This window comes from Hylobates moloch, unplaced genomic scaffold (assembly GCF_009828535.3).
Source record: "Hylobates moloch isolate HMO894 unplaced genomic scaffold, HMol_V3 SCAFFOLD_8, whole genome shotgun sequence".
NCBI classification, from domain to species: Eukaryota; Metazoa; Chordata; class Mammalia; order Primates; family Hylobatidae; genus Hylobates; species Hylobates moloch.
The window spans coordinates 37776364-37801062 of record NW_026652283.1 but is presented as its reverse complement, the minus strand read 5'-3'; the positions used below and the strand labels follow the sequence as shown (position 1 = coordinate 37801062).

The 24699-nt window shown below is 40.9% G+C and overlaps 1 protein-coding gene across 1 annotated transcript in view; it reads right to left on the bottom strand.

Annotated features, from left to right (window-relative positions):
* LOC116472417 (protein argonaute-3-like) overlaps window positions 1–24348 on the bottom strand; it is a 41749-nt gene extending 17401 nt beyond the window's left edge. Inside the window, exons 1-2 of the mRNA XM_058442213.1 lie at window positions 24276–24348; window positions 9189–9360 (exon numbers count right to left, since the gene is read on the bottom strand). Coding sequence (XP_058298196.1) covers window positions 9189–9334 — 146 coding nt within the window. The 5' untranslated portion in view covers window positions 9335–9360; window positions 24276–24348. The remainder of the gene's footprint in view (window positions 1–9188; window positions 9361–24275) is intronic.
* Window positions 24349–24699: the final 351 nt, after the last annotated feature.

Sequence of the window (24699 nt, the reverse complement as noted above, 5' to 3'; positions counted from 1 at the left end):
ACACACAAATGACCAATAAATACATGAAAAATGCTCAACATCAGTCATCAGGGAAATGCAAGGCAAAACGACAATGAGATACAACTTCACATCCACTAGGATGGCTGTAATTTTTAAAAAGACAAATAATAACAAATATTGGTGAGAACATGGGAAAACTTCATACACTGCCAGTGGGAATGTAAAATGGTGCAGACACTGTCTTCTTTTTTTTTTTTCTCTTTAATAGAAATGGTGCCTTGCTATATTGCTCAGGCTGGTCTTGAATTCCTGGACTCAAGTGATCCTTTTGCCTCAGCATCCCAAAGTGTTGGGATTACAGGCGTGAGCCACCATGTCTGGCGGGTGCAGCCACTTTGGAAAAGAGTCTGGTAGTTTCTCAAAAGGTTAAATATAGAGTTATCATATGATATCACTCTTAGGTATATATCCAACATAAATGAAAATGTATGTCCACACAAAATCCCGTACATGAATGTTTATAGCAGCATTATTTGTAGTAGTCAAAAATGGCAACAACCCAAATGTCTATCAAATGATGGATAAACAAAATGTATTATATCCATACAATGGAATATTATTCAGCAATAAAAAGGAATAAAGTACAGTTATGCATCACTTAACGATGGGGATATGTTCCAGGAAATGCATTATCATTCTGTTGTGTGAACATCATAGAGTGTGCTTACACATACCTAGATTGTAGAGCCTACCACACATCTAAGCCATATACACATCTAAGCTATACGGTATGGCTTATTACTCCTGGGCTACAAACCTGTACATCACATTACTATACTGAATACTGTAGGCAACTGTAATACAGTGGTATTTGTGTATCTAAACATAAAAAGGTACAGTAAAAATATGATATTATAATCTTATGGGACCACCATCATGTATGTGGTCTGTAATTGACTGAAACATTATGCAGTGCCTGAATACACTGATACATGCTACGACATGAATGAACCTTGAAATCAGTATGCAAAAAGAAGCCAGTCACAGAAGGCCACATGGTATATGATTCCATTTATAAGAAATATCCGGCCAGATGCAGTGGCTCACCCCTGTAATCCTAGCACTTTGGGAGGCCGAGGTAGGCAGATCATTTGAAGTCAGAAGTTTGAGACCAGCTGGGCCAACATGGTGAAATCCCACCTCTACTAAAAACACAAAAATTAGCCGGGCGTCTGGGAAGTGAGGAGCGCCTCTGCCCGGCCACCCATCGTCTGGGAAGTGAGGAGCGCCTCTGCCCGGCCACCCATCGTCTGGGAAGTGAGGAGCGCCTCTGCCCGGCCGCCCCGTCTGGGAAGAAGTGAGGAGCGTCTCTGCCCGGCCGCCCTGTCTGGGAAGAAATGAGCAACGCGTCTACCCGGTCGCCCCGTCTGGGAAGTGAGGAGCGCCTCTGCCCGGCCGCCCCGTCTGGGAAGAAGTGAGGAGCACCTCTGCCCGGCCGCCCCATCTGGGAAGAAGTGAGGAGCGTCTCTGCCTGGCCGCCCCGTCTGGGAAGTGAGGAGCGCCTCTGCCCAGCCACCCATCGTCTGGGAAGTGAGGAGCGTCTCTGCCCGGCCACCCATCTTCTGGGAAGTGAGGAGTGCCTCTGCCCGGCCACCCATCGTCTGGGAAGTGAGGAGCGCCTCTGCCCGGCCACCCATCGTCTGGGAAGTGAGAAGCACCTCTGCTCGGCCACCCATCGTCTGGGAAGTGAGGAGCGCCTCTGCCCGGCCGCCCCGTCTGGGATGTGGGGAGCGCCTCTGCCTGACCGCCCCGTCTGGGAGGTCTACCACGGAGGCCAGAAGCAATATGGGGGCTGGACGTGGTGGCTCACGCCTGTGGTCCTGGCACTCTGGGGGGCCGAGGCGGGTTGATCACTTCAGGCTAGGAGTTCGAGACCAGCCTGGCCAACATGGCGAAACATATGAAAAATACAACAGACAAACCAACCAACCAACTCAGTGACAACAAAACAGGTCTACCCTGGAGTCATACTCTAATTTTTTCTATTTTCCTCCCTTTCTGATCCTTTATCCCACTTTCTTTTTCTTCCTCTTCCTTCTCCTTCTTCTTTGTCAAATAGAGGATTGAGTTATTATCACTGATCCATATAAAGTCCCTCACTCATTTATTTTAATTCCCGCCCCCCATTTCTATTCCCCGACTTCCCATGTGCAACCTTCCTAATATGTTTGATACGCATCTTTTTGTTTGTATGTATTTTTAGAAAATGTTTATTGTTTTTGTGTGCAAAAAAAAATTAAAAAAAAAAAAAAATTAGCCGGGCATGGTGGCAGGCACCTGTAGTCCCAGCTACTCGGGAGGCTGAGGCAGGAGAACTGCTTGAACTCAGGAGGCAGAGGTTGCAGTGAGCCGTGATCGCGCCACCGCACTCTAGCCTAGGTGACAGAGCGAGACTCTGTCAAAAAAAAAAGAAGAAAGAAAGACCCAGAACAGGCAAATCTACAGAGAAAGAAAGTAGATTAGTGGTTGGCAAGGACTGTGGGGAGGGACTAATGGGCAGTGACTGCTAATGAGTATGGGGTTTCTTTTTGAGAGGATGAAACGTTCTAAAATTAGACTGAAGTGACGGCTGTACAATCTCTCTGGGAATATACTAAAAAACACTGAGGTGTACATTTTAAAACGGGTGAATTATGGCATGTAAATTATATATCCATCAAGTTATTTAAAATGAAATATGCCCCCTCTTGGCATACTATCTAACTATAACACTATAAAAATGAAATTCCTAACAGCAGAAAAGGAGTTTCTTTAAACACATTGCTGCTCTGAGATTTCCACTTAAAAAGCCAAAATTGATCAATATAGATTTACTTTTTTCTTTCTAAAATTCAATCATCTGTCTGGGTGCAGTAGCTCATGCCTATAATCCCAGCACTTTGAAAGGCCAAGGTGGGTGGATGTCTTGAACCCATGAGTTTGAGACCAGCCTGGGCAACATAGCAAAACTCTGTCTCTACAAAAAGTAGAAAAATTAGCCAGGCATGCTCCTGGTCTCAGCTACTCAGGAGGCTGAGGTGGGAGGATTGCTTGAGCCCGGGGAGGTCAAGGCTGCAGTGAACTGTGATTGTACCACTGCATTCCAGCCTGGGTGACAGAGCGAGATCCTGTTTCAAAATAAATAAATAAAATAGAACTCAATCATCAGCATTAAACATTATATCAATATGAAATATGCAGAAATATTTGGCATGTTATTAATCATAGAATATTAACAGTAACAGTAGTAAAAATGATGTTTAACTTGTAAAAGAAAACTAAGCCAAAAAAATGCAGCCACAGCTGGATGTGGTGGCTCATGCCTGTGATCCCAGCGCTTCGGGAAGCCGAGGTAGGTGGATCACCTGAGGTCAGGAGTTCGAGACCAGCCTGATCAACATGGCAAAACCCCGACTCTACTAAAAATACAAACACTAGCTGGGCATGGGTGCCTGCAATCCCAACTACTCGGGAGGCTGAGGCAGGAGAATTGCTTGAACCCGGGAGGCGGAGGTTGCAGTGAGCTGAGAATGTGCCATTGCACTCCAGCCTGGGCAACAGAGTGAGACTCTGTTTAAAAATAAATAAATAAAATAAAAATGCAACCACAATCTACTACTATTTTAAGATACTTTCAAATTTTTATTCATGTTTGAAAATACATATTGCAGTTATAATCATGTTGTATACATAATTTTTAACATGTATTTATTCCATTATTTAATGGTTTTGAATAAATACATATACTATCTATTCAAGGTGTATTTAGAGGTTGGACAAACTAGCATAAAATCTCAAGTTACAGAATTTATACTGTAGGTCATAATGTTTCTGAAAAATATTTGTTTTTTAGTCATTGAGACCATTCACCTATTAGAAACTAGTAACATTTGAAATACACTTAACATACATACTCTTTTAACAAAAGCTTACTTTCAATCAAAATCATTTAATGGGGGAAAAGAATGAAGGAAATAATCTCCTTCCCCCACTTGGCCCCCCAACACAAAAGGGGGTGAGGAAAGGACAAAAAAAGCAATGGACAGAAAATCTAAAGAATAAATTTGTAGAAAGGTTGACCCACAAAATGATTCACTAGCATTTCCTGGATATTGTGTCTAAAGACTCCAACTAAAGTGGCAATTGTTTGGCTATAATACATCCTTCTACTATTATGATTAATGCCTTAGTGCCAAATATTTGTTCATGTGGCATATGGACAAGAAAAATTTCATTCATGCACAATAATTTAAGTATTAAAACATTTAAATCATTTAGAGGAGAATCACTATTACTTTATAGAAGGCAACAATATAATTTTTTTTTTTTTTTGAGACGGAGTCTTACTCTGTTGCCAGGCTAGAGTGCAGTGGCACGATGTCGGCTCACTGCAACCTCTGCCTTCTGGGTTCAAGCAATTCTCCTGCCTCAGTCTCTCGAGTAGCTGGGATTACAGGCGCCCACCAACACATACAGCTAACTTTTGTACTTCTAGTAGAGACAGGGTTTCACCACGTTGGCCAGGATGGTCTCGATCTCCTGACCTCGTGATTCGCTCATCTCAGCCTCCCAAAGTGCTGGGATTACAGGTGTGAGCCACCACGCCTGGCCAATATAAATCTTTAATAAGAAACGAAGTAAGGCTGGTCATGGTGGCTCATGCCTGTAATCCCAGCACTTTGGGAGGATCACGTGAGCTCACGAGTTCAAAACCAGCCTGGGCAGCACAGGGAGACCTCCTCTCCTGTAAATAAAATTTTTAAAAAATGATCTTGGTGTGGTGGTGCCTGTAGTCCCAGCTACTCAGGAGGCTTAAGTGGAACGATCACTTGAGTCCAGGAGGTTGAGAACACAGTGCGCTATGACTGTGCCACTGCACTCCAGAGCCTGCGAGACAGATCAAGATCCTGACTTTTAAAAAAAGAAATAAAACAATTTGTTTTGTTTTAATATTTTGGATAAGTTAAATTAGACATAACTGAACCACTGCATTTTGTCCCTTAACTGTTTTGCTAATACTGAAAAGGAATTGTTAAGTTCTATCTAGTTCCTTCTAACGCCTAGAATTCCAGTTGTTGAAGCACAGGAACTGAGCCACCACATCAATTTCAGAAGACCACCAAGTTTTAACTGACTAGTCATGCAGTAATACTGTAAAAACTGAAGACAAAAGCAAGTCAGCTGAAGAAAATGGAATAAGTAGCCGGGCGTGGTGGCTCACGCCTGTAATCCCAGCACTTTGGGAGGCCGAGGTGGGAGGATCACGAGGTCAGGAGACAGAAACCATCCTGGCTAACACGGTGAAACCCCATCTCTACTAAAAATATAAAAAAAAATTGGCCGGGTGTGGTGGCAGGCGCCTGTAGTCCCAGCTACTCGGGAGGCTGAGGCAGGAGAATGGCGTGAACCTGGGAGGTGGAGCTTGCAGTGAGCGGAGATGGAGATCGCGCCACTGCACTCCAGCCTGGGCGACAGAGTGAGACTCTGTCTCAAAAAAAAAAAAAAAAAAAAACTGATTATCCTTTTTAGAACCAAACAAGTCCAAAATTGTATAAAAATTGGGCCGGTCGGTAGTCAGCCTGTAATCCCACAGATCACCTGAGGTCGGGAGTTCGAGACCAGCCTGACCAACATGGAGAAACCCCATCTCTACTAATAATACAAAATTAGCTGGGCATGATGGCACATGCCTGTAATCCCAGCTACTTGGGAGGCTGAGGCAGGAGAATTGCTTGAACCCAGGAGATGGAGGTTGCAGTGAGCCGAGATCGTGCCATTGCATACCAGCCTGGGCAACAAGAGTGAAACTCCATCTCAAAAAAATAAGTAAATAAAAATAATAATAATAAATTAAATAAAAACTCAAAAACATGATAAAAATGACTAAAATTTTACATGAGAAAAATTTAAAAACTTTCCACTTGGAAACATTTAAATTACAAATCTAAATTATTGGTACTGTCAAAAAAATGCAACATAAAGCAACCTAAAGATGTAATGTAATTAAGGATGTCAAAAGAATCGTAAGTTAAAACCAGAATGTACCACACCAATTTATGACATATATTTTTCTCACGAACTTAATACATTGAGCATATACATATGAAATTCTATGCTACACAACTTTATATACACATATATAAAATACACAAATGTTCCTTTACTTACCCCCTACCAAAAAATAAAACAAAAATATTAGGCAGGAGAAAGAATAAATCTAATAAACAATTCTGTTCCAGCCAGGCGCAGTGGCTCACGCCTGTAATCCCTGCACTTTGGGAGGCCGAGGGGGGGTGGATCATAAGGTCAGGAGTTCAAGACCAGCCTGGCTAACATGGAGAAACCCCATCACTACTAAAAATACAAAAAATTAGCTGGTCGTGGTGGCAGGTGCCTGTAATCCCACCTACTCGGGAGGCTGAGGCAGGAGAATTGCTTGAACCTGGGAGGCGGAGGTTGCAGTGAGCGGAAATCGCGCCATTGCACTCCAACCTGGGCAACAGGGAGAGACTCTGTCGCAAAAAAAAAAAAAAAAAAAAAAAAAAAAAAAAATTCTGTTCCTTTTACTTAATATTTTTGCCACCATATCATTTCCTTGTAACTCATCTGGCATACTAAAAAAACTTGAATTGACATCCCTCAAGCCCCAGATCTTTACTTAGATTAACTAAAGCCTTTTTATTTTTATTTATTTATTTTTTAGATACGTAGTCTCACTATGTTGCTCTGGCTGGAGTGCAGTGGCTATTCACAGGCACAATCACAACATACTGCAGCCTTAACTCCTGGGCTTAAGTAATCCTCCTGCCTCAGCCTTCAGAGTAGCTGGGACTACAGGCCCACGGCTCAGCTAATAAATGCCTTTTTAAAATGTAAATATCTACCAGAAGGGTCAGGATTATCCTTCACTCAAATCTACACATTAATGAACCAGTTTTGAGAAACAAGAAAAAGGGAATCTCTATGAGAGTACCGCACAAGTCAGTTAAGTCCCCATAAGTGGATGACGGTTCACAGAAAGACATAAAAGAGAGTGAAGGGAGACCAAGACCAAGACTAGCCTAAGATCTAGGATAAGAGTACGGCACTGAAAAATCCATGTGCAGGAAAACAGCCCTCTAGAACATCCAGCTTTCTTTCCTGTCCCCTACCATCACATTCATGCCATTTTATAAACACTTCATTCACTTTACTGAGTATTATGTGCCAATCACTGAGCTGACATGGGGTGACAAAGATGATAAAAACACTACTTTTCATGAAGGGGTTATACTGGGGAAAGGGAGAAAAATAAATAACCACAATGCACTAAAAACACCATAATGGAAGCATACATCAAGTACTACGAGGTCACAGAAGAGTAGGGCACTACTGTTTTGACTTGTGTTGTTCACTTTAGGAACATTTGGGTGTCGATCTGAAGTTTAGGAAAGAGGTAGAGGCTACAGCAAGATTAGGAGTCATCTATTCACAGATAGGATCTTAAAGTAGTATCTGATAACATGTTAAAAAAAAAACCACCTATAGGAATGTTGTAATTAACATGTAATGCAAAGAACCTTCCCCTTAAGCCTGGTTCAGACTCAATATGGTTCTTCTCAACCATTATGCTTTTGTTACTGCTATTCTTCCTTCAAAAATAAATAAATAAATAAATAAAATTATATGTATGTTATTTTTACTACAGCTAACCAAAATTTTACCAATTGTTTTAGATTAACTTCTTCCTTTACAAAATACTTCCTAATGACTACCAAGTCAGGATTCTGGAGTTCTGGTTTCACCTTTCCTACTTGAAACATGTGTTCTTGACTAAATCCCTTAACCTTTCTGGATTTCAGCTATAAATAAAAAGGGTATTGGATTAGTTAACTTCTTAAGAGGTTCCTTTCAACTGTAATACTCTATGAGTCTTCCCGACCTCACAAAGAACTCTGCATCACATGTTAATTACAACATTCTTAGAGGTGTTGTTGTTTTTAACATATTATCACAAAGTCTTTTAGTGCTCATTCACTTTCAGGCATAACAGAAATACTAACAATTAGGATGACAAGTCCAAGAAAAAGACCTTCATACTTCTTATGTGTCTTATCTCCTCTACCAAATTACAAATTTCTTGAGAGAAACAACATTCTTTTTCTTAAATGTCTTAAATGAAGACTCTTAATAACATTTAATGAATAAGAAAAGGCTGGGATCATAGAAACCAAAATGCTAAACTGAATATCACATTTTTAAAAAATGTGTTGTCTTTGTTTTTAAAAACAAAATCCAAATAGACATAGTATATACCCAATCATAAATTCCTCTTATATTTCCTGTATTACCGAAACCACATCCAGGAATATAAATGGCATTTGGGGCCGGGCGCGGTGGCTCACGCTTGTAATCCCAGCACTTTGGGAGGCTGAGGCGGACGGATCACGAGGTCAGGAGATCGAGACCACGGTGAAACCCCGTCTCTACTAAAAAATACAAAAAATTAGCTGGGCGTGGTGGCGGGCGCCTGTAGTCCCAGCTACTCGGAGAGGCTGAGGCAGGAGAATGGCATGAACTCGGGAGGCGGAGCTTGCAGTGAGCCGAGATTGCGCCACTGCACTCCAGCCTGGGCGACAGAGCGAGATTCCGTCTCAAAATAAATAAATGGCATTTGGGGGAGGCAAGAGGAAGCTTACTGAAAGCAGGCTGATAAATCTTTATATACCATCTGTACTTATTCCTATATAATAGTAAGAAACAGTTGGGAATTGGGAAAGGAGAAAAGAAAGCATGAAACCACTATTTCTACCCCTCACTGCTATCATCACCACCATCATCTTAAAGGGAATATTATGAAAGTGGTACATAAGGGAGGTGAGGAGAAAAAGGCAAGCGCGGACATATTACCTAACAGCAAGGAAAATGATGTGTTCATGATGTGCAGCCTGATTTCAGGAGCATGTAAAAATAACTTGGACCTTTTCTATTATCACAGGGAAAATGTGAGCTCGTGTTATAATAAAATAATTTCAAAGCTTTTTTTCCCACTATCACACCCCTGAAGTACAATCAATTTTAAAACAAATTACCAGACGTTTTTGGTCAAACTGTTACACATTGTAATTGTTATTCAGATATACAAAATAAACATGGATAATTACTAAGGAAAAAATAGCAAAAGATCTTTGCAGTTTCATGATTCTTACCTGTTCACTCTCCTAGGACACTTGTCTGGTTTAATATCTACCTCATAGAGGTAGACATCAATCTTTGGGATTTCAACTTGAAAACAGTTAGCCAGCAGTTTAATGGGTTTGCCCATGGTGCCATAGCCAGGTCTTCTGGGCACCATGAGTAGGGGCTGGGCCCCAGCGGGTCCTGCCAGGGGAAAGGGGAAAAAAAAGAGTCACGGTTACAAGCTGTATTCCAAAGCCTTGTCAACCAGAGTATACTAGAATTATAAGTACAGCTGATAATGGCTAAAACCTAGTTCTGCAAGATGACATCATTTCTAACACTTCAACTTCTGTCATCCCAGATTTCCTCTCTTCATTAAAAATAAACACAGAAAACTGTATGCCTCTGGAAAACTGTTCTGGAAAGGGCAGAGAGAAGGAATAACAATCACACAAACCAACGTGTCCATGAGCAAGTACAAGTCAGACCTAAAGAGTGTGAGACCAATAGCAAAGTAAAGTTAAAGAAAGTAGAAGAAAGGGCAGGGCATGGTGGCTCATGCCTGGAATCCTAGTGCTTTGGGACGCCAAGGTAGGAGGATCACTTGAGCTATGATAGTAACACGACGCTCCAGACTCGGTGACAGAGAGAGAACCTGTCTCTATTTAAAAAAAAAAAAAGGAAAAGAAAGGAGTAAAATAAGAAGCAATGTATAATGAAAAAGAATCAAGAAAGTACAGAATCAATAAGTATCTCAGGCCAAGCATGGCAGCTCATGCCTGTAATCTCAGCACTTTGGGACTCTGGGAGGCCAAAGCAGGTGGATCGCCTGAGCTCAGGAGTTCAAGACCACCATGGGCAACAAGGCAAAACCCCATCTCTACCAAAAATACAAAAAATTAGCTGAGTGTGGTGGTGCACACCTGTGGTCCCAGCTACACAGGAGGCTGAGCTGGGAGGATAGCTTGAGCCTGGGAGGCAGAGCTTGCAATGAGCCAAGATTACGCACTCCAGTCTGGGTGACAGAGTGAGACCCCATCACAAAAGAAAAAAAAAAAAAAAAAAAAAAAAAGATAAATGGGCTGGGCACAGTGCCTCACGCCTGCAATCCCAGGACTTTGGGAGGCCAAAGTGGGCAGATCACCTGAGGTTGGGAGTTCAAGACCAGCCTGGCCAACATGGTGAAACCCTGTCTCTATAAAAAAAAAAAAAACAAAAATTAGCCAGGCGTGGTGGTGCAGGCCTGTAGTTCCAGCTACTTAGGAGGCTAAGGCACCACTGCACTTGAGCTTGGGCAACAGAGTGAGGCTCTGTCTTACCAAAAAAAAAAAGGTAAATAAAATTGATAAAATCTAGGCAACACTGATTTCTTTTAAAAAGGAGGAAAAGGGCTTAACTAATAACAGAAGTGAAAAAAAATCACTACAGCTACTGAAGACATTGCAAACATTGTGTCAATAAATTTGACAGTTTGATGAAACAGACAAATTCCTAGAGAAATAAAACTTACTGATACACTAAAGTACTATATAGCCAGGCACAGCATCTTGTGCCTGTAATCCCAGACACTCAGAAGGCTTAGGAGCTTAGGAGTTCAAGACTAGCCTGGGCAAAATGGCAAGACCCTGTCTTAAAAAAAAAAAGAGTATTATTCATCAAATTTGAAAAATCCTCTGTTGGTGGAACTATAAAATGGTACAGTCACTTTGAAACAAACAGTATGCTGGTTCCTCAAAAAATGAAAAATAGAATTGCCATGTGATCTAGCAATTCTACTTCTGGGTATACACTCAAAAGAAGTGAAAGCAGAAAGAACTGATTGAAGAGTTATTTGTACACCCATGCTCAGGGCAGCATTAGCCACAATAGCCAAAAGGTGGAAGCAACGTAAGTACCCACTGATGGATGAATGAATAAACAAAATGTGGTATGTACATACAATGAAATATTATTCAGCCTTAAAAAAGAAATTCTGACACACACTAAAACATGATGAACTTTGAAGATATTATGCTAAGTGAAATAAGACAGGCTGGGCATGGTGGCTCACACCTGTAATCCCAGCACTTTGCGAGGCCGAGGTGGGCAGACTGCTTGGGCTCAGGAGTTTAAGACCAGTCTGGGCAACATGGTAAAAACTCGTCTGTATCTACCAAAAACACAAAAAATTAGCCAGGTGTGCACCTGTAGTCCCAGCTACTCGGAAGACTGAGGTGGTAGAATCGCTTGAGCCCCGGAGGTGGAGGTTACAGTGAGCCGAGATCATGCCACTGCACTCCAGCCTGGGTGATAGAGCGAGACCCTGTCTTTTTTTTGTTGTTGTTGTTAAAAAAAAAAAAGGGCTGGGGGTGGTGGCTCACGCCTGTAATCCTAGCACTTTGGGAGGCCAAGGTGGGTGGATCACTTGAGGTTGGGAGTTCAAGACCAGCGTGGCCAACATGGTGAAACCCTGTCTCTACTAAAATACAAAAATTAGCCAGGCATGATGGCAGGTGCCTGTAATCCCAGATACTTGGGAGGCTGGGACGGGAGAACTGCTTGAACCTGGGAGACAGCAGCTGCAGTGAGCCAAGATTGCACCACTGCACTCCAGCCTGGGCAGCTAAGCGAGATTCTGCCCCCCCCCCCCCAAAAAAAAAGATAGGCATGGCACACCTGTGCCTCTGGGAAGCCAACGCGGGAGGATCATTTGAGGTCAGGAGTTTGAGACCAGCCTGGCCAACATGGTGAAACATCATCTCCACCAAAAAAATACAAAAAAATTACCTGAGTGTGGTTGTGTGCACCTGTAGCCACCAGCTACTTGGGAGGCTGAGGCAGGAGAATCACTTGAACCCGGGAGGTGGAGACTGCAGTGGGCTGAGATCATGCCACTGCACTCCAGCCTGGGAGACAGAGCGAGACTCTGTCTCAAAAAAAAAAAAAAAAAAAAAAACCAGTCACAGAATGACAAACACTATATGATTTATACGATTCCACTTACATGAGGTACCTAGAGTAGTCAATTTCACAAGAAACAGGAAGTAGACGTGTGGTCACTGGGAGCTGAGACATGAGCAAATGGGGAGTTGTTAAATGGATATAGTTTCAGTTATAGAAAATGAAAAGAGTTGTGGAGATTGGCTCCACAACACTGTGAATGTACAGAACACTACTGACTGTACACAAAAATGGTTAAGATGGTAAATTTAATGGTTGTATATTCTACATTTTTTAATCAAAAAAATTTAAAGAAAACCTAAGTGATGTCCAGCACTAAATTTTTGAAGCTCAAAATACAGCTTTGTTAATCAAAATTCAAATGATAGATAAACTATTATCTGAATAAACTAAAAATTACATTTAAAAAAATATTAAAAGTCCTCCAAATAAATTAAATCCACAATTTAAAATACTTCCACACACATACAAAAAGATTCCAGATCCAGATGGCTTCACTAGAGAATTATACCAAACATTTAAGGAAAAAAATAATACCGATGTTATACAAACACTTCCAGAGAACAGAAAAAAAGTAAACACACCCCAATACAATTTATGATGCCAGAGAAATTCTGGTACTAAAACCTGACAAAAACACTATAAAAAAGGAAAATCATAAGCTAATCTAATTCACGAATATACATGCAAAAATCCTAACAAAATGTTAAATTAAATCCAACAATATATCAAAAGAATGAGTTTGTATCAGGAATAAAAAATTGGACTAACAATAACTTTTTATTCAGTGTAGATGAAAACAGACTAAAATGCTGCCTGAATCATTTGTTTTTAAATTTTACTTTGTGTTTTTTTAAAAATCTCTTCAGAGGGCATAATCTTTCCTATCGTAGCCTGAGATAAGTAATACTGTACAAATTCCATACTAGCCCTTAGTACTGGCTCTGCCAATTATCTAATCATTTGACCGTCACCAAATACTGTCCCTGAATTTGTTTCCTGATCTAAAAAAATGAAAATAATACTTGACCTGCCTCTTTCTTATGAAACTTATCAAGATCAAATTAGAAAATCCACAAATTCTAAAATTTATCAAGTTCTGACTATGTCTCAGGCAATGTGCTAAGTGCTTTTATTTTACACCATGCAGGGCTAAGTTTTTGTATTTCTGGTAGAGACAGGGTTTCACCATGTTGCCCAGGCTGGTCTTGAACTCCTGAGAACAAGTGATCTGCCCGCCTTGGCCTCCCAAAATACTGGGATTACAGGCATGAGCCACCAAGCCTGGCCTGCTAGGTGCTTTTACATGCATTATCTCATTTAATCTTCATACCAACCCTATAAAGGAAGGAATAATTTTACAGATGAGGAGAACTGAAATAATTTGCCTAAAATTTTTCTAGCTAGTAAGTAGGAGAATTGGGATTGTAACCTGCCATGCTGGACTCTGTTCTGTTCCATTAGTCGTTTCTTTCACCAATACCACACTATCTTGATTACAGTAGCTTTATCGTGAGTCTTGAAGTTAGTTAGTGTCAGCCCTCCGAGTTCTGAGTGAAAAAGTGTTATGATCTGACTTAAATTTTTTTTTAAGTATCACTCCAGCTGCTGTATGAAAAATTATACATAAGGGTACAAAAGCAGGGAGACCAGTCAGCAGACTATGTGGCTGTCTAGGTGAAAGATAATGTTGGCTAGGACTACAGTAGTACAGTTAGGGGAGTGATGTGGATGTGGAAAACATTTAGAAGGTAGGCCTGACAAGAAGTGTTAAATGGACTAGATGTGGGGTATGAGGAGAAACATTCTCAAGGCTTTTTGGTCTGTACAACTGAAAGAACAGAAGTGTCACTTACTGAGATAGGAAAGACTCAGTGATAGTAGCAAGTTTGGAGAGGATATCAAGAGGATTTTAAGGACATGCTAAATTTGAGGTGTCTACAAGTAGATGAATAGTAAGCAGTTAGATGAGTGTGGAGTTCAGGGGAGAGGTCCAGGCTGGAGGTGTAAATGTGGGTGTCCTCAGTATATAAGTGTTATTTAAAACCACTGGATTAGAGATCAGACAGACTGTGGCATGGATACAGAATACTAACCCCAAGGATACTCCCAATATTTAGAAATTAGGGAAATGAAAACAGCAAAGGAACTGGAAAAGTAACAGCCAACAAGGTTGGAGGAGGACCTGGAGAGAGTGGTACCCTGAAAACCAAATGGAGAAAAATAGTGTTTCAAGAAGAAAATGTCATTAGATGTGGATGAAATAAAATGAAGATTTGGGAACTACTGGGTTTAGCTAAGTCTTTGCTGACCTTGATAAAAACAATTCCAGTGAAGTGCTAGGGACAAAAACCCAACTGTAGTAAGTTCAAAAAGAATGGCCTGAATTTGATCAAGCCCTTGGATCCACTAGCAGTTTACAGGAAATTCAAAGGATTATGTTAAATTACATTGTAAAGATGGAACCAGCAAAATCCAGATCGTGAAAAATTCTAAAAGGACAAACAACCCATAAATTGCAGAGGAGACAAACAAGGAGAGAAAACTTACCGATTAAGACACTTAAAAGACATTATCGATCAATCACAATGTGTAGAACTTATTTGGATTTTGAATCAAAAATTTTTTTTAGGCTGGGCGTGGTGGCTCATGCCTCTAATCCCAGCACTTTGGGAGGCTGATGCGGGCGGATCATCTGAGGTCAGGAGTTCAAGACCATCCTGGCTAACACAGTGAAACCCCGTCTCTACTAAAAAATACAAAAAATTAGCCGGGCGTGGTGGCAGGCGCCTGTACTCCCAGCTACTCAGGAGGCTGAGGCAGGAGAATGGTGTGAACCCTGGAGGTGGAGTTTTCAGTGAGCTGAGATCACGCCACTGCACTCCAGCCTGGGCAACAGAGTGAGACTCCATCTCAAAAAAAAAAAAAAAAATTTTTTTTTTAAGGCAAACAGTTTAAAAAATATGTGAGACAAGTAAAAATTTGAACAATGATTAGAAAATTTTATAAGTGATTATTATTTTGCTGTGATAATGGTACTATATCATGAGTCCATAACTTTTATAGTTACTACTAAATATGAATAAAATCACATTATATCTAGAGTATGCTTCAAAAATATAAAAGGGAAAAGTAGAAGAGACGCGACTGGACGTGGGTTGATGACTGCGTTTGGGTGGTGGGTACAATAGAGTTTATTATACAGTTCTGCCTATTTGTATACATCCTAAATTCTCTATAGTAAAATATCATAAAAAAGAGAGAAATGGCCATTTCCTTTGCATGTGTCATCTCTTTTTACTATCCCATTGTACAGATAAGAAAATTAAGGTTAAGGAAGATTAAATGCACTGCCCAAAGCAGCAGTTAACTTTTTCTGACAGACTATTTTTTAAAGAAGTTTTAGATATTTTCATCTTCTATTTGAGAGAAGTTTTAGCAAAATTGAACAGAAGGTAGAGATTTCCCATATGTCCCAGGCCTCCTGACCTGACATACACACAGACCCCCTACTATCAACATCCTCTACAAGAGGAGTACATTTGTACTCAAACCTATACCGACAAATCATTAATAAATTTCAGTTAATTTAAGAGCCAGAATCTGTCTCTAAAACCCATGCTTTTTACACTATATCACGCTGTCAGTTTTTTTCTCCATTGTCATTATTTTACCTGGTGCTTTTTAAATAATTTGGCACAAAGCAAAATTCTGTTGCATGAATAAGCAATGAACAGAACTCTATAGATACTAATCAAGTTTAGTATCCAGAAAATATTCTAATGTAAATTAGCAGATGAAACAATTCTGTCAATACAATGAATTATACTTCCAATGAAGCATATTTTAGTTATTTAACAAATACATACTGCCCACTAGAGTCGGAAATATAACTACACAGAAATACAAAGCACTATCTGGACTTTCTCTCCATATCAAACTTTTCTTTCAGCAGTTATTGTATGTACTGGATAATAACTAACCAAACTAAATTTCTAACATAAAACCATACATTTCCAAAGCATACATGTGTCCCTGTTGTTCACTCATCTAGTAATCCAATATGTAACAGTTGGAAAGTCACTAAAGCTAAACAATAGCCTACAGCAAATGTGACTGATGAAGAAAAACAAGCAGTGAATAAATCAAAATCAACTATAACATATACTATAGCCAATTACCGAATTATAGATTTTCACTGGGAACATTTTCTTTAATATTCATGGAATACTGTTTCAATAATTCTACTTCTAACAATTTATCCAAAAGCAAGCACTGGACCAGTATACAAAGACATATGTGCTAGAATACTTACAAAGTTTTAGTCATAATAACAAAAAACTGGAAAAAATCTAAACCACTATCAATGAGACTGATCAATATACAGATAAAATTAAATGCTACGTACTCAGTATAAATTATTTTACTGTTACATAGATGTAAGTAATGAAAGATATTTACGACGCATTACTAAGTGGAAAAAGGAGGTTAGAAACAATTGGTATGATAAATATATGGACAGATGGATGGATGTCTGGGAAGATATACAAGAAAGAGTTAACAATGGTTTTATCTGGAGGATAGGCTCATATTTTCATCTTCTATTTGCAACATTCTTATATCGTTTGTTTTTTAAAGTAATAAACATGTAGTTATTATTTTATAATCAGAAAAAGAATGCATTTTTGGGCCAGGCACGGTGGCTCATACCTGTAATCCCAGCACTTTGGGAGGCCAAGAAGGGTGGATCACCTGAGATCAGGTCTGGTTCAAGACCAGCCTGACTAACATGATGAAACCCCATCTCCACTAAAAATACAAAAATTAGCTGGACGTGGTGGCGGGCACCTGTAATCCCAGCTACTAGGGAGACTGAGGCAGGAGAATTGCTTGAGCCCAGGAGGCAGAGGTTGCAGTGAGCCGAGATCATGCCATTGCACTCCAGCCTGGGCGACAGAGTAAGACTCCGTCTCAAAAAAAAAAAAAAAAAAAAAAAGAATACATTTTTGTTTTGGAAAAAGAAATATACTGTGTTGATCTCAAAATCTGACTTAATGAAATGTCTCTGATTTTATACATGTTAAGTCTGCAAAGCTACGTAGTAAACAGCATGGAACTTCAGGAACCTCCCACCTGCTAATTCCACTTTTTCATTCAATGAATCTGTCCAAACATACTGCACTTATTATTAGGCTCACTACAATTAAATAACCACTTATAGAACATCCAGCCAGTTGAGGGTTAAGCTTATCAGGTGGCAGTATGTGAAACAATTTATTTCTTTTTTGAGCAGAATCTCGCACTGTGGTCCAGGCTGGAGTGCAGTGGGGCGATCTTGGCTCACCGCAACCTCCACCTCCCAGGTTCAAGCAATTCTCTTGTCTCAGCTTCCCAAGTAGCTGGGATTACAGGCATACGCCACCATGCACAGCTATTTTTTGTATTTTTAATAGAGATGGGGTTTCACCATGTTGGTTAGGCTGGTCTTGAACTCCTAACCTCGTGATCTGCCTGCTTCGGCCTCCCAAAGTGCTGGGATTACAGGTGTGAGCCACCGCATCTGGCTGGGAAACAATTTTTTTTTTTTTTTTTTTTTTGAGATGGAGTTTCACTCTTGTTGCCCAGGCTGGAGTGCAATGCCGTGACCTCAGCTCACTGCAATGTCCACCTCCCATGTTCAGAGGATTCTCCTGCCTCAGCCTCCCGAGTAGTGGGTATTACAGGCACCCGCCACCATGCCTGGCTAATTTTTTGTATTTTTAATAGAGACGAGGTTTCACCATTTTGGTCAAGCTAGTCTCGAACTCCTGACCTCAGCTGATCCACTGCCTTGGCCTCCCAAAGCACTGAGATTACAGGAGTGAGAAAAAATTTTTAAAGGCATTTCCTCCCTTGAAAATAAAAGGGGACATTTCCCTTGTTATTAGTAAGAGCCCATTTTGCCATCTATTCTTTCATCATTTTTAAAGTTCACAGAAATACTATGTCTCTCTCATATTGTTAGAAGATTCAGAAATCAGTTAAAATATCAAGTATTAGTAATGACTCAAAGGTAGTATTATGTAAGCTTACAATTGAGAACACACTCTTGTAAAATTTCTTCTACAAATGAAAAACCTAAAAATATGTGGGCATGGTAGCTCACTCCTGTAATACCAGCATTTTGGGAGGCTGAGGCAGGAGGATCATTTGAGCCTAGGAGTTCAAGACCAGCCTGCTCAACATAGTAAGATCCTGTCTCTACAAAAAATGTTTTTTTAATCTAAAAATATCTCACATCAATAGACTGTAGATACCACGTTCTGATTTCCCAAGAACTTGACAATTTGGAAATGATGTATAAAATAACTGGCTGATGTAAAACAAGGAATTCTAGGCCAGGCGCAGTGGCTCATGCCTGTAATCCCAGCACTCTGGGAGGCCGAGGTGTGTGGACTACCTGAAGTCAGGAGTTCGAGACCAGCCTGGCCAACATGGTGAAATCCCGTCTCTACTAAAAATACTGAGCCAAGATCGCGCCATTGCTCTCTAGCCTGGGTGACGAGAGCAAAACTCTGACTCAAACAAAAAACAAGGAATTCTTCATTTCCTTAAGCTGACATTTCAGACTAATGTACACATTTTTTTATTATAATCAAACCACAAAATGCCCACATTAATGTATAAGAGAAAGCATCAGTTGTGTGACAAGGTTTTGCTGAATCTCAATAGTTGGTTTTTTTTTTTTTAAGCAGTGGCTAGCCAAAGAAAGTCATTAATATTAACACAGATAATGGCAGAAAACCACAGAAACTCCAAATACAGAAAGGCTGTTCATGTATCCTAACAGCATAACCATTATGGCTGAAAAACCGCACAATATTCTTTCTCACATCTGTTTTGTTAATGAGCCAAGAATGAGGGTCTATTCAGTATCCAAGACAACTGAATTAGAAGGTAGGAATGTCTGGTAAATGCTGTTCATCTCAACAGTCTGAGACTACACAGGTCTGGAAAGGATACTGATCTTAAATAAATTATCTTTTTTAGTTTCACCTTCCTGAAAACAGAATTATCACTTTGGTCTTTTTTCTCCTACCCATTAGCAACAACAAAAACTTATAAATTACTTTTTAAGATTATAGTTTTAAGTACTGTAAGATAATATGTTTTGTTAGATTAACAATATTTTAATTCATCTTTCAGGTAGATCCTCAAGTATTTTAAGAATATAGAAACCGATGTGAAACTAGATGGCTATATTATAAAGCAAAATGGTATTCAACTAGAATCCATCAGCTTAGACAATTTGGCAAGAAATCTACTCTGGGCCAGGGTTTTTCCATATACAACAGAGAATTCTTCCAGGAAATGTCCCCTTTACAGGGCCCCAGGCCTCTTTGCATACTGTCAGGCCAGGCAGTAACTAAAAAACGCAATGTTCCCATTGGAAGATATAAACTAATATAAATTAATTCTAAATTACCAACTTATTACATACAATTCTCCAAAAAAGCAAAATGAAGTAGCATCTAGGTATCTTTTCATTCAAATGGCTTTCCTAAATAACTTAATTCCTTAATTTTTAAAAAACTAAACAGATTAGTTTAGAATTTGGTTTAAAAATGTAAAGAATGGTTATATGAGGCTGATAGAATTGTGGGTAATTTTGTAAACGTCTTCATATAACTGAATTATATTTGAAGGTTATCTATACATTTTTTCCCTTAAGTCTTTTTTTAGAAGGAAAAATTTATTTTATGTCTCATTTTCTGTTTTCCCTCGGAGTCCCTTCATTGAAAGAGAAATTCTAAACCAAATATCAAAACAATCTTGCACATTTTTATAAGTCCCACTGCCAGTCAAGTGCAATAAATATTTTTTTTTTAAGTCATAATGGTCACTCCAGGGCAGCACAAGCCAAAATTTAAGTGACAACCCAGTAGGAAAACCCTTATCACTTTCAAGATTCATGCCCACAGACAGAGCACTAATTTGATTTTTTCCTTCAAGGCAAAGAACTACAAGTGAGAAAATTTATATAACAACAAAAACATTTCTCAAAGTTATTAGAGAAGATTGTTTTCTGGGAGGCCGAGGCAGGCAGATCATCTCAGGTCAGGAGTTCAAGACCAGCCTGGCCAACATGGTGAAACCCCATCTCTACTAAAAATACAAAAAATTAGCTGGGCATGGTGGTGCACGCCGGTAATCCCAGCTACTCAGGAGGCTGAGACAAGAGAATCACTTGAACCCAGGAGGCGGAGGTTGCAGTGAGCCAATAGCACGCCACTGCACTCCAGCCTGGGTGACAGAGAAAGCAAGACCCCATCTCAAAAAAAATAAATAAATAAAAAGAAGATTGTTTTAAATACTAAATTGGGACCCTGATGGCATTATATATTTTAGTAGGTATTTTTAACCCATAATTTTTATCTACATCATTCAAATCCCAGTCTTGATTTAGTTCTAGCTTCCCATATATGCAACTTTTATTCCTTTGGAACTTGGTTCCAAGTAACTTTTCTAAAACTTTTATTATTAAATAAATGCAGAACTCTAAAACAACTATTTTCAGACACGAATTTAAAAGTATAAATAAGAAAGAAACAGTCCATTCACTTTTGCAAGACTGTATAAAACTTCCGCCAAACATCAAACAATTTGCATGTCATTAATTTAAGGTAAAAGTAAATGTTTTTCTTCCATTATAAAGTATAGTTCCTCTGTCCTAAACGGTAGTCTAACAGTATCTGAAAACACAGACTAGAATAGTATGGACCTAAAAAATGAGTACTCAGGAGAAGTAATATCATCAAGCATTTTTGCAGCTCCCTATTCCCACTTTATTTAGAACTGAAACATAACCTATACTCTTAGTTCAGCAGTAATTAGACCATAAAAAATGGTGTTTCATCAGATGTTCCCCTAACTAAAGAGTCACAGACACAGATGTTAAACTGTTGATTAATTTTTAACTAATTTTGCCTTTTTTTGTTAAATCAAAGTTCTGATGGTACTAAATCAGCAGATTGCACGAGATATCCTTAAAAAGCATTTAAAATATTTCATATGAAAGAACAGACAAATACTAACTTATATGGTATTTGTGTTCGAGGTTCCCTAATGTAAATAAATTTAACAGTTTTCTATGTATCCACCAAACAACTAGAATTTAAAATATCCTATCACAAGATGATTCCTAAGAATCTCCACACAAAAGAAAAACTTACGACAGAATTGGAAAGCCAAGATTCAATACTGACTCAATAGACTTTTTCAGAACATTTATACTAAAATTTTAAAATCAAAATACATGTCAAATGATGATTTTTTTTTTTTTTTTTTTTTGAGACAAGGTCTTGCTCCATCACCTAGGCTGGAGTGTAGTGGCGTGATCACAGCTCGCTGCAACCTCTGCCTCCTGGGCTCAATCCAGTCTCCTGCCTCAGCCTCCCAAGTAGCTGGGACTACAGACATGTGCCACAATTCTCAGCTAATTTTTCTGTTTTTTGTAGAGGCAGGTCTCACTACGTTACCTAGGCTGGTCTCCAACTGCTGGGCTCAAGCGATCATCCTTCCTCAGCCTCCCAAAGTGCTGAGATTACAGGCATGAACCACCACGCCCAGCCTAAATTATGTATTTAAAATTTAGTTGCACAGCTATGCTTTCAACTTTACGCTAAGCATACCAATTATATACAAGTCTCAGGAATAATGAAAATTTTGTTTCTGATAATGTCAATCTTGAGCCAAAGTATAGCTTATCTTCATTATTAGGCTACATTCAATCATGTATAAACTGTACTGAAAAAAAAAACTTTACTTTTCAAGAGACCCAAGCATATAGTTGATAATCTAACTACACACTTCCCCAAATGTGAAGACAGCTAAATGGGTATCCATTTCAGCAATGGGACACCCAAAAAAGAAGAGGTAAAATGTATTTTCTGAGCTGTACTTGGCTAGTTGTACCAGTTGACTAGGTGGTTTGATGTTACAAATATTTTCTAAGACATTGCCCATATATATGGGTACAATATCATATGAAAAACCTTAAGGAGAAAAAGAAAAAACTTTAAAAACTTTTTTGAAACATCTTTAAAAGTTTTAGGATGATTAATAAAGGGTCTGACTTTCATGATTTGTTTTCCAGACTTGACAACAGGACAGTTACGTACAAAGATCACCTATGGTCCCAAATAATCACATTTCCTGTACAGTAAAACAGTAGTATCATAATTTTTTAAAAAGGGCAGGACAGTTTAGAAATACACAAATCAAAACTGAGTTAAGAGTCGAAATCTTTTCACAATCCAGACAGACTTTCTGTTTTTAAGACGATATGAGGGAAAGCGAACAATGGAGCAGGAAAAAGAGATAAGGTATAAGTTGATTAGCGAAATTTCCATGTAACAAAATTTGTAAAAAAAAAAATTTTTTTTAACTCTCTCCCCATCTCACCTCCCCAGTTTGAGTGCTTTTTTGCATCCATTTGACACTTAATATTCAATCTATTCAACAAAGTTCTTAGCTATCGTTATGTCACTGGTTTCTTTTACACAAGTTTTTCTTATATCAAATCGGCAAAAAGAGATATGGAATTCAGGAACTTGTAACATCATTAGTAACAAGACAGCCTCGCAAATATTTTGAAAATTAATTTACGAACTTGTGATCGTCTGAAGCATACTTTCAAATTTAACACGCCAAGCACGATCATTTGTTAGGCAAACCGTTATGCAACACCTTTCTGTCCCTGAATTAATTACTTTAGAACCATAAACAATACTTTTCCTTTTTTAAGGACAAGTACTATCCATGTTGCAACTTTCTCTTAAGACTGCAAGACTGCTGCTCTTCCCCCCAGACATAAAGCAGTTTTCTTAAATTCCAAATTTCCAGGAATACGACAACTACTTCTCTAAGGAATAGAGAATGAAAAAAAAAAAATACTGTCAGCAATTTTAAGATCCACCTCCTCGTATAAGCAGGGATCCAGGCTGCTATGACATTTCCAAGCTCCTCAGAAACTATCTACCATGCTGCCACAAACAACAGAAAAGAACTCGAGGGTAGGAGCAATGCCATGTTGAATTTAACGTTGCACCAACACCTCCTTCGAACTTAATCTGAAGTTATCCGTTATCTCAGTGTATCTTCACAACTACCCTAAGAGGTAGGTAAGGGAGCTGGCTGGCTGCCCAGCCTCTACGGAGCACACAACCTGGCTAAAGGACACGCACTCCAACTAGACAATGGCAAACCATTCTAAAGTCTAGAAGAAGGGTACTCCAGCAAAGAGTAATACCGCCTAGATAACCCCAAACTTAAACCCTCCAAGCGTTTCCCCGCCTCGCAGTTTCGCCGACTCAGGGGCCTCCGGGGAACTGCGGCTGGGCCGCGGGGAGGTCGCGGGGGAGCAGGGCGAAGGGCGGGAGACCGGGGGATGCCCGCCCGACGCTCACCTCGCGCACCTGGGCCGGGCGGGAGGAGCAGGGATGCTCAGAGGACAGTGGGTGACATCGCCTACCTGGCCCAGCGACTCTGACTCACCTGCGGAGCCGATTTCCATTCATGGAGCTGGGGGGAGTGCTTCGAGGGAGAACGGAGCCCGCCACTGGGGGCAAGGAGGCGGCCCAGGGGGCGACGCGGCGCGGCGCGGCGCGACGCGACGGGCACTCTCACTCGGCCCCGAGGCGGGGGCGGCGACGGCTTCCCCTGAGCAACCGCACTCCGAAAGCTCTGGGCCGGAAGAGTCGCGGACGGAAAACGGCACGGGACTAGGCGAGAGGAAGGGGAGATGTGAGGCGCGGACAGAGGGGAGTCCCGTCCGGAAGTTGCATCGCCCGCGGCCGCCGACGCTCCCACCGCTCCTCCACGACTGCGGGCCACCGCCGCTGACCTGCCCGGGGCCGCCCCGGAAGCGCGCCGGCGTCAGTTCCGCTGCCTGGCTTGCCCGGCGTCCTCGCCTCGCCTCTGGGTCCCGAGCCGTGCCGGAGCGACGTCGAGGCGGGAGCGGCCGGCGCGGAGGACGCCGGGGAGGTGTCCGGGAACCGGGCCACATGCGGCGCGCTCGGCCGTCCCCCGCGGGGCCGTGCCGGTCGGAGACAACGCGGAGGGGCAGGACTCCTCGCGCCGCACGATTGGGGGCGGCGCCTATCTGCGGCGACGTCGCAGCTGGCGGCGGGGCTTACCTGAGGAGTAGCCTACCTGGAGCCGGCGGGTGAAGGACCCAGACCTGCCGCGGAGGCCCCGAACCGAGCCCGCTGGGGTAGGGCCACCCTCCTTCCTGAGCCCCCCGCCACGCCCAGTCCGAGCCGCCCCACGCGCCGCCTCCTCCCAGGCGGTCAAGTGACCACCGCAATTGACCTAAGTCCTAGGCTGCTTTAACGACCATTTTTAGGAGGAAAAAAAATGTATTATAATTTGGAAAAGATGACTAACAGGACACTACACAAACATCAGATCGAGTAATTTCCATGTTTAAAACTCTTTAATAGCGCCTCGTCACACTTGGAAAACCCAAACTCCTTTCCAGAGTGAAAACGCACGGCGTAAATGGGCCCCGCCTGTGCTACAGCTATACTGGTCGGCTTCCAATTCCCCCAACGGGCCAAC